The sequence below is a fragment of the Protopterus annectens genome, chromosome 3.part1, assembly GCF_019279795.1.
Source record: "Protopterus annectens isolate FY-2018-M chromosome 3.part1, PAN1.0, whole genome shotgun sequence".
NCBI classification, from domain to species: Eukaryota; Metazoa; Chordata; order Ceratodontiformes; family Protopteridae; genus Protopterus; species Protopterus annectens.
Genome location: NC_056732.1, coordinates 1,526,869,604 through 1,526,884,828, shown reverse-complemented (window position 1 = coordinate 1,526,884,828; position 15,225 = coordinate 1,526,869,604). Strand labels below are relative to the sequence as shown.

The window sequence follows — 15,225 nt, the reverse complement described above, 5'->3', positions numbered from 1 at the left end:
TCTTTTGGGGAAACCCTGCACACCATGAGAGAGCATTTCCACTGGGAAGGACAAGATTACTCTGACTCCAAGAAAAGACTCAGTGAGTTTCTTCTTCTACCCCAGCACAGACCCCTAGCCATTCCTCCTGTTTTAGACATTCTGGATGATGTCTACACTGAATCCAGTCTAAATCCAGATTCCTTACCTCCAGCACCACCTAAACCAGACAGATATTATCTAGTCCCTGACTCTCACAAGTTTTTATATAAAAGCCCTGCTGCAGACCCAGAAACCATTTCCCAGGGTACCAAAGGGGTTAAGGCCTCTACTGCTAAGAATCCACTACCTGCGGAAAGAGATTCCAGGGCATTAGAAAGATGGGAGGGGGGGTGTATACCTCTGCCACTTTGGCCATGAGGGCATTAAACTGTCAATTTCACATGATTAAATACCAACAGTACTTGCTTACTCAGTTAAAACAGAAAATGATCCCTCAAACAGATCAACTAGATTTCAAAGGGATGCAAGATTTGTTGCATGCAGCAGAACAAGTGGGAAAACATACTTTGCAGTGTGGTTTTGATTCTTTGGAGGCCTCATGTAGAGCAGCAGTCACAGGGTCTGTAATACGTAGACATGCTTGGCTAAAAGAGCAGACCTTACCAGAACATGTCAAAGCAAAGTTACTGGATGCTCCACTGCAAAAGGATGCATTATTTGGTGTCAAAGCAGAGGAAGTTTTAAAGAAGATGGAAGAAAAGGCAAAATCAATGCAAACAGTTAAAGACTTTTTAGAGGTACAACCTCCTCGCTTCAGCAGAAACTGGCCATCAAAAAACTGGTCCTTTCCTGCTTCAGACAGACCCCAAAGGGGCAGGTACAGACGCCCTAGGGGAAGAGGCCAGGCACAAGGTACCTTCAGACCTAGACAATGGCAAACAACAACTCAAAGAGGGGGGGACGACAGATCTCAACCCTTCAGAAAACAAACTCAATGACTTTCCTCTTCGCCTGCCAAGCAAAATTGCCCAGGCAGCACCTCTAGGAGGAAAACTGGCTCTTTTCCCACAAAATTGGCACATCATAACAAAGGACAAATGGGTTCTGGATATTATTACCCGAGGCTACAGATTTCATTTTCACACTTTACCACGGATGGCGGGCATGCCAAATCTGCCAACAAACCAATGGGCAGAGGCAGAAAAGCAAATTTCAGCTCTCATGAACATGAAAGCAATTCAAAAGGTACCTGCAAAAGAGCAAGGTCAAGGATTTTACTCAAGACTGTTTCTAGTACCAAGAAAGGACAAAGCCTGAAGACCCATCTTAGACCTTTCAGTTCTAAACACGTACCTGGACATTCCCAAATTCAAAATGCTCACACTACAGTAGCTTCTTCCCATGCTGGGCAAGGAGTCTTGGCTGGTAACATTGGACCTCCAAGAGGCATACCTGCATGTCCCTATCAGACAAGATTGCAGAAGATACCTCAGATTTTTGGCAGTCATAATGCATTATCAATTCTCTGCATTGCCCTTTGGCTTATCTACTGCGCCCAGAGTATTCACGAAATGCCTGGCATCAGTAATTGCATACTGCAGACAGCGAGGAATACAAATGTATCCATATCTGGACGACTGCCTGATCAGAGCATCTGGCTTTTGTAACAAAGTTGCTAAGTTGCCTAGGGTACACAGTAAACAAAAAGAAGTCAAAACTAATGCCCCCACAAGAAATAATTTTCCTGGGTGCCAGCTTGAATACAACAGCCCAGATGGCTTACCTCATGCCAGACAAGCAAAAACAACTGGCTCATTACTTCAAAAAGATGGCAACTTCTACCCAGCTCACTGCAAGGAAATTCCTGCAGGCATTGGGGTACATGGCATCCTGCATTCAACTAATTGCATATGCAAGGCTGCATATGAGAAAACTACAATGGTACCTAAAAAGTGTATGGTCCCAACACAGACACAGCCTCAAAGCAAGTATAACTCTCATTCCCTGCCTTCAAAAAGAGTTTCTATAGTGGGCTCAAGCATGCCAAGCAAACAAGGGCCTTCCTTTTGTCTCACCTCCAACAAACCAAACCTTGACAACAGATTCATCAGACTACGCCTGGGGTGCACACATGGCAGGACAATGCATACAGGGCAAATGGTCTGCAAACCAAAGGCAACTACACATCAATCAAAAGGAGATGCTAGCTGTAAAATATGCACTAACAGCCTTCAAGGACCTCTTGCATCCAGGACAACTTCTAATAAGGACGGACAACACTACAGTTATGTGGTACATAAACAAACAAGGAGGAACGCACTCCTACCCACTATGCAGACAGGCAATGGACTTGAGGAACACAGCATTAACTGACCAAGTACAGCTGCAAGCACAATTCCTGCCAGGAAAAGAAAACACTTTGGCAGACAAATTAAGCAGAAATTTGACAGACCCTCACGAGTGGAGACTACACCCACAAGTATTCTCAATGATAACTCAAAGGTGGGGACCACCAGACATAGATCTGTTTGCCTCAACCAACAATTGCCAGCTACAAAAATTTTGCACAAGGACTTATCATCCCCTGGCCTGGAAAGTGGATGCCCTATCATTCAGTTGGACAGCATTGTCAGTCTACGCCTTCCCACCTCTGCCTCTACTGACCCAGGTATTACTGAAAGCCAGATCAGAGAGACCACAGATGATCCTCATTGCTCTGGACTGGCCACGTCAACACTGGTACCCACTACTACGAAACTTGACTCGCAGCCCTCCATGGATCTTACCTCAATTCCCTCTGCAGTTAACCCAACAGAACTCTCAGATCCTTCACAGTCAACTAAGGACCTTAAATCTAGCTGCATGGAAAATACCTTAAATTATCAAACAACACTTCTCTCAAAGGACGTCCAGAATGTCATTTTGGAGGCCAGGAGGCCCAGCACCAGAAAAACTTACTCAGACAAATGGAAAAGATTTTGTGTATGGAGCCAGGCCAGAAGCCTAAATCCTGGCATCCCAAATATTCTGCACATACTCCAATATCTAACTGAGATGCTACACAAAGGCCTTTCTTTCTCATCCATAAAGATCCATGCTTCAGCCATTTCAGCTCAATATGATACGGTTCCTCCCATTTTCTCTCATCCTTTGCTAAGGCAGATGTTCATCGTGCATACAGCTGCAGTCATAACAGATGGGTTCTCCTGTTGTCAGGCGGGTCCTCGGTCGGCCGAATTCTAAAGTCTTGGTCCGGCGTCGGTTGTCGTCGCTTCTTCCCTCACGTCAGTGCGACAGGGGTATAAAGGAACCAGCTGACGCCATTTTCTTCAGTCTTTCTTGCCGCGCGGTGCCCGAAGCAGAAGCAGTTTGCAAGTGCCGGTCGGCCAGCTCCTGAAATTACGAAAAATTTGAAACCGGAGTCTTCTTGAAAGCTAAGTACCCCGTTGGGGAAACTTTTCTTGCCTCAGACCGATGTCAGACAAAGTTAACAATTGTATTTCATGTGGGAAGCAAATACCGCATAAGGATTTCCATTCCCTCTGTATACCTTGTTTAGGCCCAGACCACAACGTCTCGGTCTGTCGCTTTTGTGCTACTTTCAATAAACGCACTATTAAGCATCGGGCGGAGTTCGCCCAGCATTATTTTGGAAAAGCATTTAACTATATTATGTCGTCGGATACTCCGACTCCAGTTTTGCCTAAAAAACGCAAAGATAAGGACCGACACACGAGGTCCGCGGCCTCTACCGTCACCACGCCAAAACCGAGTACACGTGGTCTGTTTCTCAGCGAGGCGCCTACGCAGCCCCTGACTACCGACGACACTTCTTTGGTGGTGTCTCCTGTGCCCGAGGTCGCTGGCTCCTCGGCCCACACCCCGACTACAGATACTGAAGCCATTCTTGACGTTCAACCGCACAATGTGGACAGGTCTACCTCCACTCAAGGTGTCTTCAGACCTTCCTCTTCTTTTTCCATCAAGGCTTTCACTAAGTCTAAAACAGCCATGCACTCTAAGAGACAAGTTACACAGTGCCCATCACCAGGCCCCATGCCTAAAAAACAGATGCTTAAAATGGCTGAGGATTTAATTACTTTTATCAGGGGTTCTCAACCCCCACCAGACAAAAGGCCCAGAGTGGAGGAAGAATCCCCCTCCTCTGATCAGGGCTCCATTATTTCAGAGCACTCTGATGATCAGGAACATCCCTACTTCCCTTTTGAAGACTCTGATACAGAGGAGTCCATTCCTTCTGTATCCCCCCCAGAGGATTTCTCATTCGGGGAAACTTTGCATACCTTAAGGGAACACTTCCATTGGGAAGGCCAAGATTATTCAGATTCCAAGAAAAGGCTTAGGGAATTTCTCTTGCTACCACAGGACAGGCCTCTGGCTATACCTCCTGTCTTGGACATCCTAGATGATGTTTACTCGGAGGCCTGCCTTAACCCGGATTCTCTGCCTCCAGCCCCACTCAAACCTGACAGGTACTACAGGGTTCCTGACTCACACCAATTTCTTTACAAAAGCCATGCTGCTGACCCAGAAACCATTTTACAGGGCCCCAAGGGAATTAAGGCCTCCACTGCTAAAAATCCATTACCTTCCGAGAGAGATTCCAGATCCTTAGAAAGGTGGGGAAAAAAGGTATATACCTCTGCTACCTTAACCATGAGGGCCTTAAACTGTCAGTTCCATATGCTAAAATACCAACAGTTTTTGTTATTACAATTGAAAAGTAAAATGTCACAACCTGAACAACCAGACTTGAAGGAGTTACAGGATTTGATGCATAGTGCAGAACAAGTGGGTAAGCATAGCCTACAATGTGGTTTTGATACTCTAGAGGCCTCATGTAGAGCTGCTTTTACAGGATCAGTCATACGTAGACATGCCTGGCTCAAGGAACAAACCTTGCCTGATCATGTCAATGCTAAATTACTAGATGCTCCTCTACAAAAGGATGTATTATTTGGTGCTAATGCTGAGGAGGTATTAAGGAAAATGGAGGAAAAAGCTAAATCAATGCAAACTGTGAAGGATTTTCTACAGGTGCAAACCCCACGTTTCAGTAGAAATTGGCCTTCCAATAATTGGTCTTTTCCAGCCACGGACAGACCCCAAAGGGGTAGATACAGGCACCCGAGGGGCAGAGGACAATTCCAAGGATCGTTTAGAGGCAGACAGTGGCAAGCTCCTGCACAAAGAGGTGGTGAAGATAACTCACAACCATTCAGAAAGCAAACCCAATGACTTTCCCCTTTGCATGCCAAACAAGACTCAAATGGCAGCCCCCTTAGGAGGAAAACTGGCATTATTTTCAAAAAAATTGGCATATTATCACAAAAGACAAATGGATCCTGGACATTATAAACAGAGGTTACAGATTCCATTTCCACACCCTTCCAAAAATGAGAGGCATGCCGAACCTGCCACACAATCAAAGGGCAGAGGCACAAAAGCAAATTACATATCTCATACACATGAAAGCAATTCAAGAGGTGCCTACGCACGAACAAGGTCAAGGTTTTTATTCCAGACTATTCCTGGTACCAAGGAAGGGAAAAGATTGGAGACCTATTTTGGACCTATCCATCCTAAACACATTTCTACTCGTACCAAAATAAGATGCTCACTCTACAGCAGCTTCTTCCCATGCTGGGCAAGGAGTCTTGGCTGGTAACACTGGACCTCAAGGAGGCATACCTGCATGTCCCAATCAGACAAAATTGCAGAAGATACCTCAGATTTCTTGCAGGTTCAACCCATTATCAATTCTCTGCATTGCCCTTTGGCTTATCTACTGCGCCCAGAGTATTCACAAAATGCCTGGCATCAGTGATTGCCTACTGCAGACTTCAAGGGATACAAATATACCCTTATTTGGACGACTGCCTGATCCAAGCGGACAGCAAGCACATTCTCCTGAAACATCTGGCTTATGTAATAATGTTGTTGAACTCTCTGGGATACACAGTGAACAAAAAGAAGTCAAGGCTAATACCCTCTCAGAAGATTATTTTCCTGGGTGCCAACTTGGACACAAACACCCAGATGGCCTACCTCACGCCAGAGAAGCAGGGGCAACTAACTCAATACTTCAGAGCACTAGCAAATTGCACCAGGCTGACTGCAAGGAAAATCCTGCAGGCTCTGGGATTCATGGCGTCTTGCATCTTACTAATCCCATGTGCAAAGCTGCATATGAGGAAACTTCAATGGTACCTGAAAAACATATGGTCTCAACACAGCCACAGTTTGGAAACAATAATACCACTAATTCCACATCTTCAAAAGGAATTTCTGTGGTGGGCTCAAGCATGCCAAACAAATACAGGTCTTCCATTCAGCAAGCCTCAAGCAAATCAAGTCATCACAACAGGATTATGCCTGGGGGGCGCACATGACAGATCGGTGCATTCAGGGCAAATGGTCCCAAAAAGAAAAGCACCTTCACATCAATCAAAAGGACATGCTAGCAGTAATAAATGCTATTATAGCTTTCAAAGACCTTCTGCAACCAGGTCAACTATTGATAAGAACGGACAACACCACAGTTATGTGGTACATAAACAAGCAGGGAGGAACGCATTCATACCCTCTATGCAGACTGGCCATGTCACTTTGGAACAAGGCCATGCACTTACAAATCGAGCTACAAGCACAGTACCTGCCAGGCAAGGAGAACACGCTGGCAGACAATCTAAGCAGAAATATGACAGATCCACACGAATGGAAGTTGCATCCAAAAGTTTTTACAGAGATAATCCAAGCATGGGGAAGGCCAGACATAGATCTCTTTGCCTCCCACAAAAATCACCAATTGACAAAATTCTGCTCAAGGAATTTTCATCCAAAGGCCTGGACAGTGGACGCTCTCTCTTTCAGCTGGACATCAATGACAGTTTATGCCTTCCCACCTCTTCCTCTGCTGCCCAAAGTTCTACTGAAAACCAAAGCAGACTGACCAAAGATGATTCTCATTGCTCCAGACTGGCCAAGACAACACTGGTACCCACTCCTGAGGAGTCTGACGCATTCCCCACCATGGTCCCTGCCTCTAATGCCTCTTCTTCTGACTCAGCACAGCTTCAAAACTCTTCACAGCCAGCTAAAAACACTCAATCTGGCCACATGGAAGATTCCTTAGCATCACAGCAGACCCTACTCTCCAAGAAGGTGCAGGATGTCATTTTGGAGCCAGAAGGCCATCAACTAGAAAAGCTTACTCCGCAAAATGGAAACAGTTTTGTGTCTGGAATGAGAAAAATGGCCAGGATCCCAGAAAACTGAATTTACCTCAAATACTACAGTATCTAGCTGAACTGCTAAGCAGTGGACTTTCATTCTCCTCCATCAAAATCCATGCCTCAGCCATTTCTGCAGAATACAACACTGATCCACCCTTATTCTCTCACCCTCTCTTAAGACAGTTCCTCAGAGGGGCTAAGAATCTAAGACCCCCAAGGAAGCAACCGATACCTGCTTGGGATCTCAATTTCATTCTGGAGAAACTGACCTTGCCTCCCTTTGAGCCAGCTGCCTCATCAGATTTGCAATATTTGTCCTGGAAAACAGCTTTCCTTTTGGCTATTACCTCAGCTCATAGAGTTTCAGAACTACAAGCTCTCATGGCTGTGCAGCCTTTTATCATCTTCCATCAGGACAGAGTTTCCTTACGAACCAACCCGTCTTTTATGCCCAAAGTGGTATCCAGGGTAGCTTTGAATCAGGCCATACACTTACCTACCTTTTATCCTAATCCTCAAAACAAAGGGGAAAGATTACTACATTCCTTGGATGTCCATAGACAACTTCGTTATTATTTGGACAGAACAAAGCCTTTCAGAAATTCAGAACAGCTCTTTGTGTCCTATGCTGTAGGATCTCAAGGTAAGCCAATTTCCAAACAGACAATCTCAAAATGGATAGCCCACTGCATAATGCTTTTGCTATTCCTTTCATGGCAAAACGGTACCTACAGGCATCAGATCTCACTCCACAAGGGCCACAGCTACCTCTGCAGCTTTCCTCAGAGGAGTACCTACCAAAGATATTTTGGAAGCTGCCACTTGGAGTTCTGTGCATACCTTCTCCAAGCACTACCACCTACCATTATACTCCAAAACCAGAGCAGGCTTTGCCACTGCAGTCTTGCAGGGCATCCTGGCTCCTCCTAGTTCCACCTAGTGCCTACCATCCCTTTCTTAGCTTTGGGATTCTACCCATCTGTTATGACTGCAGCTGTATGCACGATGAACATAGTACAGTTTTGTACCTATCATAAATGTAGATGTTAGAGTGCTAATACAGCTGCAGTCCAGGTTTCCCTCCCTCCTTCCCCTCTTGGGACAGGCCTATTGGCTAACACCTCCTCATACAACCTGATAGGGTTTTTTCTGTTTTGGTGTATTTGCTTGCAACTACTGTATTTTGATTATATTGCATTGCTTTCTTACACATATTTATATATTGCCTTCTTTCTGGGGGCACCTGACATCTGGGGCAAGAAAAACTGAAGAAAATGGCGTCGGCTGGTTCCTTTATACCCCTGTCGCACTGACGTCAGGGAAGAAGCGACGACAACCGACGCCGGACCAAGACTTTGGAATTTGGCCGACCGAGGACCCACCTGGCGGCAGGAGAACCCATCTGCTATGACTGCAGCTGTATTAGCACTCGAACATCTACATTTATGGTAGGTACAAAACTATACTTTTCTCAGAGGGGCAAAAAATATAAGACCCCCCAGAAAACCACCAACTCCAACTTGGGATCTAAATTTTGTTCTGGAAAAGTTAGCACTTCCTCCTTTCGAACCAGCCTTTTCAGCAGAGCTTCAATACTTGTCATGGAAGACAGCCCTGCTGCTGGCCATCACCTCAGCACACAGAGTCTCAGAACTGCAGGCACTTATGGCAGTGGAACCTTTCATCATTTTCCATCAGGACAAAGTATCTTTACGCACCAACCCTTCCTTCATGCCAAAGGTAGTATCCAGTGTGGCTCTCAATCAGACCATACACTTACCCACCTTTTATCCAAACCCACAGAATAAAGGAGAAAGACTCCTTCACTCTTTGGACATTCACAGACAGTTACATTACTATTTGGACAAGACAAAGGCCTTCAGAAAATCTGACCAACTCCTTGTATCCTATGCACCAGGCTCAGAAGGAAAGGCTATTTCAAAACAGACCATCTCCAAATGGATAGCACATTGCATCCGCTTTTGCTACTCTCACCACGGGAAAGCAGTGCCTGCTAGTATTAGGTCTCACTCTACCAGGGCTACAGCAACCTCAGCAGCCTTCCTCCGAGGAGTCCCAACAAAGGACATTCTGGAGGCAGCTACCTGGAGTTTGGTGCACACCTTTACCAAGCATTACCACCTTCCTCTATACTCAAAAACCAGAGCTGGGTTTGCCACTGCAGTTCTGCAGGGCATCTTAGCTGCACCTAACCCAGTTTAGCTCCTACCACCCAACCATATCTTTGGGACTCTACCCAAGTGTGACGACTGCAGCAGCATAGCACAATGAACATAGTACAGTTTTGTACGTACCATAAATGTAGATGTTCGAGTGGTTATGCTGCTGCAGTCCAGGTTACCCTCCCTCCATCCCCTCTACCGAACAAGGCTTCTCTTATACGTCCAAGTACTTCAACCTTTGGGATGCATGTCTATATGGTGTACTTGCTTACAACTAGTACCATTGTTTTGCACTATGGTATGTTTTGCAAGCTTCTTATTTTGCCTTCTTAGTTTGGGGCACCTGACATCTGGGGCAAGAAAAACTGAAGAAAATGGCGTCGGCTGCCTCTTTTATTCCCCTGCCGCACTGACGTCAGGGAAGAAGCGACGACAACCGACGCTGGACCAAGGCTTTGGAATTCAGGCCGACTACGGGACCGCCTGAAGGCAGGATAACCAAAGTGTGATGACTGCAGCAGCATAAGCACTCGAACATCTACATTTATGGTAGGTACAAAACTGTACTTTTCCCCTGCTGAGTCATCATCTTCTACTTTTCCTCATACCTTGAAAGGTCTTTTTTTCCTTCCATCCAGTTAATCACACTTAGATCTCAAATCCTTCAGATTAACTGCATAATTTCTTCACTTCCTTGAATGGCTATGGACTCTTCTTTCCCCTCCAGGGTGGTCCAAATCTTTACACATGGTCAAAAGCCATCTACCAGAAAAGTTTACATGGGCAAATGGATAGCATCCTCACTGTGGGTCACCAACTAAGGTCTTCATCCCTTTTTGGTCCCAGTTCCTTTGATGTTGCATTTTTTGACAGACATTTTTTGATAAGAGCAGTAGTTTTTCTGTCAAAATTCTCTTTGCGGTCTTCACCCTTCTTTGCTATTTTCCTTAAAGGTTTGTAAGAGTTCTGTGAGAGTTGTATTTCTTGTAAGACTACCTTTCAGGAACCTATTCCTTGGGATTTGAATTTCATATTGGTGAAATTAACACTACCTCCCTTTGAACCTTCAACTAAAGCTAATTTCAAGTACTTGTCTTGGAAAGCTGTCTCCTTAGTATGGGGTTTTGTCAGTTAACAGGGTTTCAAACCTTCAAGCTCCTTTTTCTAAACCTCTGTATACTGTAGCCTATGAGGATCACATGTGTTTATGTAGTAATCCTATCTTCATATGCCCAAGGTAGCAACAGAAGTTAACCTTAATTAGTCTGTTAATATTTCACTGATTTTTTGCAGTACTTCAGCAGATGGGAATATTTGTTAACAGAGCAAAGGATGTTAGAGGGATGATCAGCTTGTCTCCACTGCTGCAGGCATATCAGGTCAGAAAGTTTTCAAGGTTACCTTGTCTGTGTGGCTTTCAGACTGTATTACATTCTGCTGTGCTAAGTGTATTAGAACCCTAATAAATGTACCAAAATCTCATTTTGCTAGGGCTACGGTTATGCCCTCAGTTTTTTGTCAGGAGTTATTTTATCGATGATATTTGTGTGCCTGTGATGTGGACATGTGTGTATACCTTCTTTAAGGCATTATAAGCTGGATGTGTTCTCAAGATCTAGAAAGGTTCCCATGCCATGGAGTCTAGAAAGTGTTATGTAAAAGTGTTACCTGTGGTGCATAAAGGGGCAAACCCTGTCTGGAGAGAAAGGGAGGCATGTTGCATTATGGGAGTTAGAAGAGGAGGTTTTATTTTTGAGCCTGTGAGAATCTTTAAGGTGCTGACCAACTGCTGATTGATTGCCAGTCCTGCTATTGAAGTGAACGAACATGGATCATGATGGTCTAAAGTTTTAGTAAGTGCATAACTTTCATCTTTTTTTTTTCTTATCAGCCTGATGATTTGCTTTCAAGTGTACTTGTCCATCCCATTCTTACTGCTTCAGGCCTGCCAACTAGAGATCGTTACTTTATGCAACCATCCAGTACAGCCAATGTAGCTGCAAGCATACTGGCTTCATTCTCTAACTCTCAGTTATCCAGCCGGACCAAGTCACACACTGGCCACCCAAACCGCTGTCCTGAGAATGTACCCTATCGTACTGACCACAGCATTATTGATGACAGGTATGCTGAGGCTTAATTTTTCTATTGTGTGTTAAATTCCTCTTAGCCGTGTTCTTGTTGTTTGTGTTCCAGTTTTACAATTGAAATGCATAGGCTGTATGTTTATCACATTGATGGTACTAGTCAAGGAATGTCCTGTTTGATGCTGTAAAATGTATTTGTGGTCTGGGAAAATGCTTGTCTTTCAGAAATGTTGGTTGTAGTAGTGTAGCATAGATTTTGTGGTACATCTCTTTCATTTTTAGATATTAAAACAGTGAGTAGTGTGAATATTTTTTTCTCACTTCAGTTGCAGACAGATCAGCTCATAACAAAAGAGAGGGTATGTCACTGCATGAGCTCACTTCCTTGACATGGAACTCAAACTGCAATGTGAGCCAGTATACCTTTCACCAGCTATAACTGAAGGGTTCTTGGAATTTACATGACTTGTGGTACCTGGTTCTATAACTCTCTGGGGCTACTGCTCAAGGGCAAGGCATCTTGTTATACAGGCAAGCTGGAAATTCTTGAGTGGCAGAGCCTAAACGTTTTGAATACTCTGGTTAATATGGCCATTTTCTTTCTTTTTTGAAAGTATTCATCCTTATTGCTTCAAGTAAAATTTCCATCTTACGTTCACCTTTCTTCAGCAACCTTATTTATACATTTTTGAATCACTGATGATAACACTTTGAAGCTATAACTCTCATTATTCAGTAAACTATTTACACAGTTTAGATCAGTTTGTCATGTACAAGCTAATCTGTCATGTGCTTTCATTTGACACTTAAAAACATAAATTCAGCCATATGCAATTCAAAATAAACACAACATGTACTATAGAAATAGGCTGGGGAAGTCCACAAGGATATTACCATAGGTGTGTGAGTCAGCCTTAAGGTAGTTATTTTAGGCCCTACTGGATGAGATCTGGCAAGTCTCCTTGAACATCCAGTGTTTTGAATGCTGTCTTCAGTGTGCTTGATCTTCTCAAACTGGAGGAAAGAGGTTTCATTACAGAACTTGGGAATCTGACCAAGACATATCACACACACTCGCACACACACACACACACACACACACACACACACACACACACACACACACACACTCCCACTCACTCCCACTCACACTCACACTCACACTTTTGACAACAGATTCTGGTAAACTACAAGTGTTAGCTAACCAGTAGATTGTTTCTTCATGCCCTTCCTCAAGAAATGCATTATACGTCTTGCATATGTACTTGAATTGACCCAACTACCAGGAGAATCTTAAAGGTGCCATCTACTGAGTAGCAGGATTTTTTTTCCTGTGCACCAACCTGCTTGCCTGTGAAAAAATATATGTTGTGACATTTCTCCACTGTGTGGGTCTAGACTGCATCCTTTTATTTTCACATAGCTACTGCTTTGAAAGATGCTGAGTATCTGAGTTTCGTTTTTCTACGTTTTTTTTTTTTGTAATTCTGGAGCTTTTCTCCCCAGGCCTGCACTGAAAAAGGGCTTTGGCTCAGTTGGACTAACCCAGTCAACAAATGTCAAATAGGTAATAAATAATGCTGCCCTGCAGCATACCTCTCAACTATCCATATTTTTCCCTCATATTTTTGGTCCGTTTATCATAAAAGTGTGGTTTTCTGGCAAATCATTGAAGACTGAAGTCAGACAATAATGGCAGACAGTTGAGTTTCAGACTTCATGTCCTTTAGAAAATTCATGCTCATGCAAAACCTGTTAGTCTGTCAACTTTCTAAGTTTGTAGTACGAGCAGTATTTAAAAAGTGTCCCTATTTTAGGGCATTTGTCCCCCCATTATATGTGGCTTTGTCCAGATTTCTTCTTCTAAGAGGCTGAAAGGTATGCCCTGCAGGAGTCTTCATACTGTTCTGATACTGGTAGGTACTGTCATGCCCAATTGCTCCCTCCTTTCCTTACTGGTAAACTTAAGGTGCTTGAGTAAGGCGTACTTATTACATCATTTTTCATTGCTACACTCTGCTGCTAGGTTTTTGTTTCCCGTGTGCACATTTTGCATTGGACCTAAACTAGTGATGTGAAGTTGTTAAATCTCGCCGTTTATTCTCACTGATGGGTTTGGAGCCGATCCTCGGCTCTGACACGGCCGATAAGCTCAAGGTTTGCCAGTAGCTCGAGACAAAGCCCCTTATCCCACAATGCACTGCTGGAATTACCTCAGATCTAGTTTGCCGCGGCAAGAGAGATCTCGGTGTTCCAGTTAGCTTGGACCATTTTAGAAACAAATTAATGGCAAGTCTATAAAAAAGTTTTCTTTTTGTTTTATTTATATATATATATATATATATATATATATATATATATATATAGTGTGTGTTAGTACTATTATATTTACTCTCTGTTGTATCTTTTGGCTTTTCCCGGTTAGGGGTCGCCACAGCGGAACTCCGGTCCGCTAATGATTGGCAGTAGATTTTTACGTACCGAGTTGCCAGCCCTGACGCACAACCTTGAACGAAGGTACACCCATTTACACATGTCTCCACACAGAAGATGCTTTAGCTGAGAATCGAACAGGACAACGTCTTACTGTGAGGCGACAACGCTACCGCAGCACTATATTTCCTCTCTAGATAGTAGAAATAGTTTAAAAGTTAGGGCCTTGTTGGCTTCTTAGTTTGTGTGGGCCTTAAGCCCCTTTTCTGTACTATTAATCTTTATTATAGTCAAGTTTTTCTGTGGGCCTCTTAGCCCTATATTTGTATCTATATTTTTTGCTCAAAATATATATATACTGTTATAGTTAGTGTCCGGTTTGGGCTTAGTTGTTGTGTATCTAATTTACTGCTTTTTTCACTTAACTATGTCGGATGATAGGGAGAAATCCCATCCCAAATCGGGTTTCAAAAAATGCACAGATTGTGGGCAGAAAATGTCTGTTACTGATGGACACATTAAATGTGTCTACTGTCTGGGACCTAAACACCTCCAAGACACCTGTAGCATTTGCCACTCCTTTTCTTCAAGAGTTCTCTTGGAGAGAAGGAGGAAACTTATAGACAGGGGATTGCTAAAGCAATCTTTTTCGGAAGTCTTGAGTAGCCATGAGGGTGCTAGTACATCATCCAAATCCTCAAAGTCCAAGTCTTCAGATAAGGTCTCAAAAAAGGCTAAGATTTCAGAAGGAGGGTCATCGGTTCCACAGTCATTGGAACCGTGTACCTTTGATTCGGAGCTACCTCTCAGTATTGGAGCCGGTCTCTGAAGTTCCTTCTTCACCTCTGCTCCAGTCAGCATCTTCAGGGCTTTCAGCCAAGTCTTCAGTCAGCCTTTCAGATTTGGACTTGGATCGGCTAGTGCAGAAGCTTTTACAGGGACCAGGACTTGCCAAATTGTTGTCGACCCCAACCAGCTCGTCAGTACCGAAGACCATGGAACCGGACTACTCCTCCTCCGAGCCGTACTGGATTCTCGGAGCCAAAGGAAATTGAACCGATGGTGGTCGAACCCTTGAAGTCGATACCCGCACCGGTGTTATCGGCTCCATCTACTCAGATGTCCTCGGTGCCGACCAAGGACTCTAGGAGCCGACGCTGTCCCGTCGGGTCCGGGGAGGATAGTCGCACCGACTCTTCCTCTCAGGGCTTCAGCTCGGATGAGCTCGGCTCCTACCTCGGGCTCGGAGCCCAGGATTTCCATGCGGGAGCATCGGACGGTACT

At 44.2% G+C, this 15,225-nt stretch overlaps 1 protein-coding gene across 1 annotated transcript in view; it reads left to right on the top strand.

Annotated features, from left to right (window-relative positions):
• LOC122798552 (autophagy-related protein 9A-like) overlaps nt 1–15,225 on the top strand; it is a 1,381,959-nt gene that overhangs the window by 1,072,871 nt on the left and 293,863 nt on the right. The window contains exon 14 of the mRNA XM_044067604.1: nt 11,313–11,545. Within this exon, the coding sequence (XP_043923539.1) occupies nt 11,313–11,545 (233 nt within the window). The remainder of the gene's footprint in view (nt 1–11,312; nt 11,546–15,225) is intronic.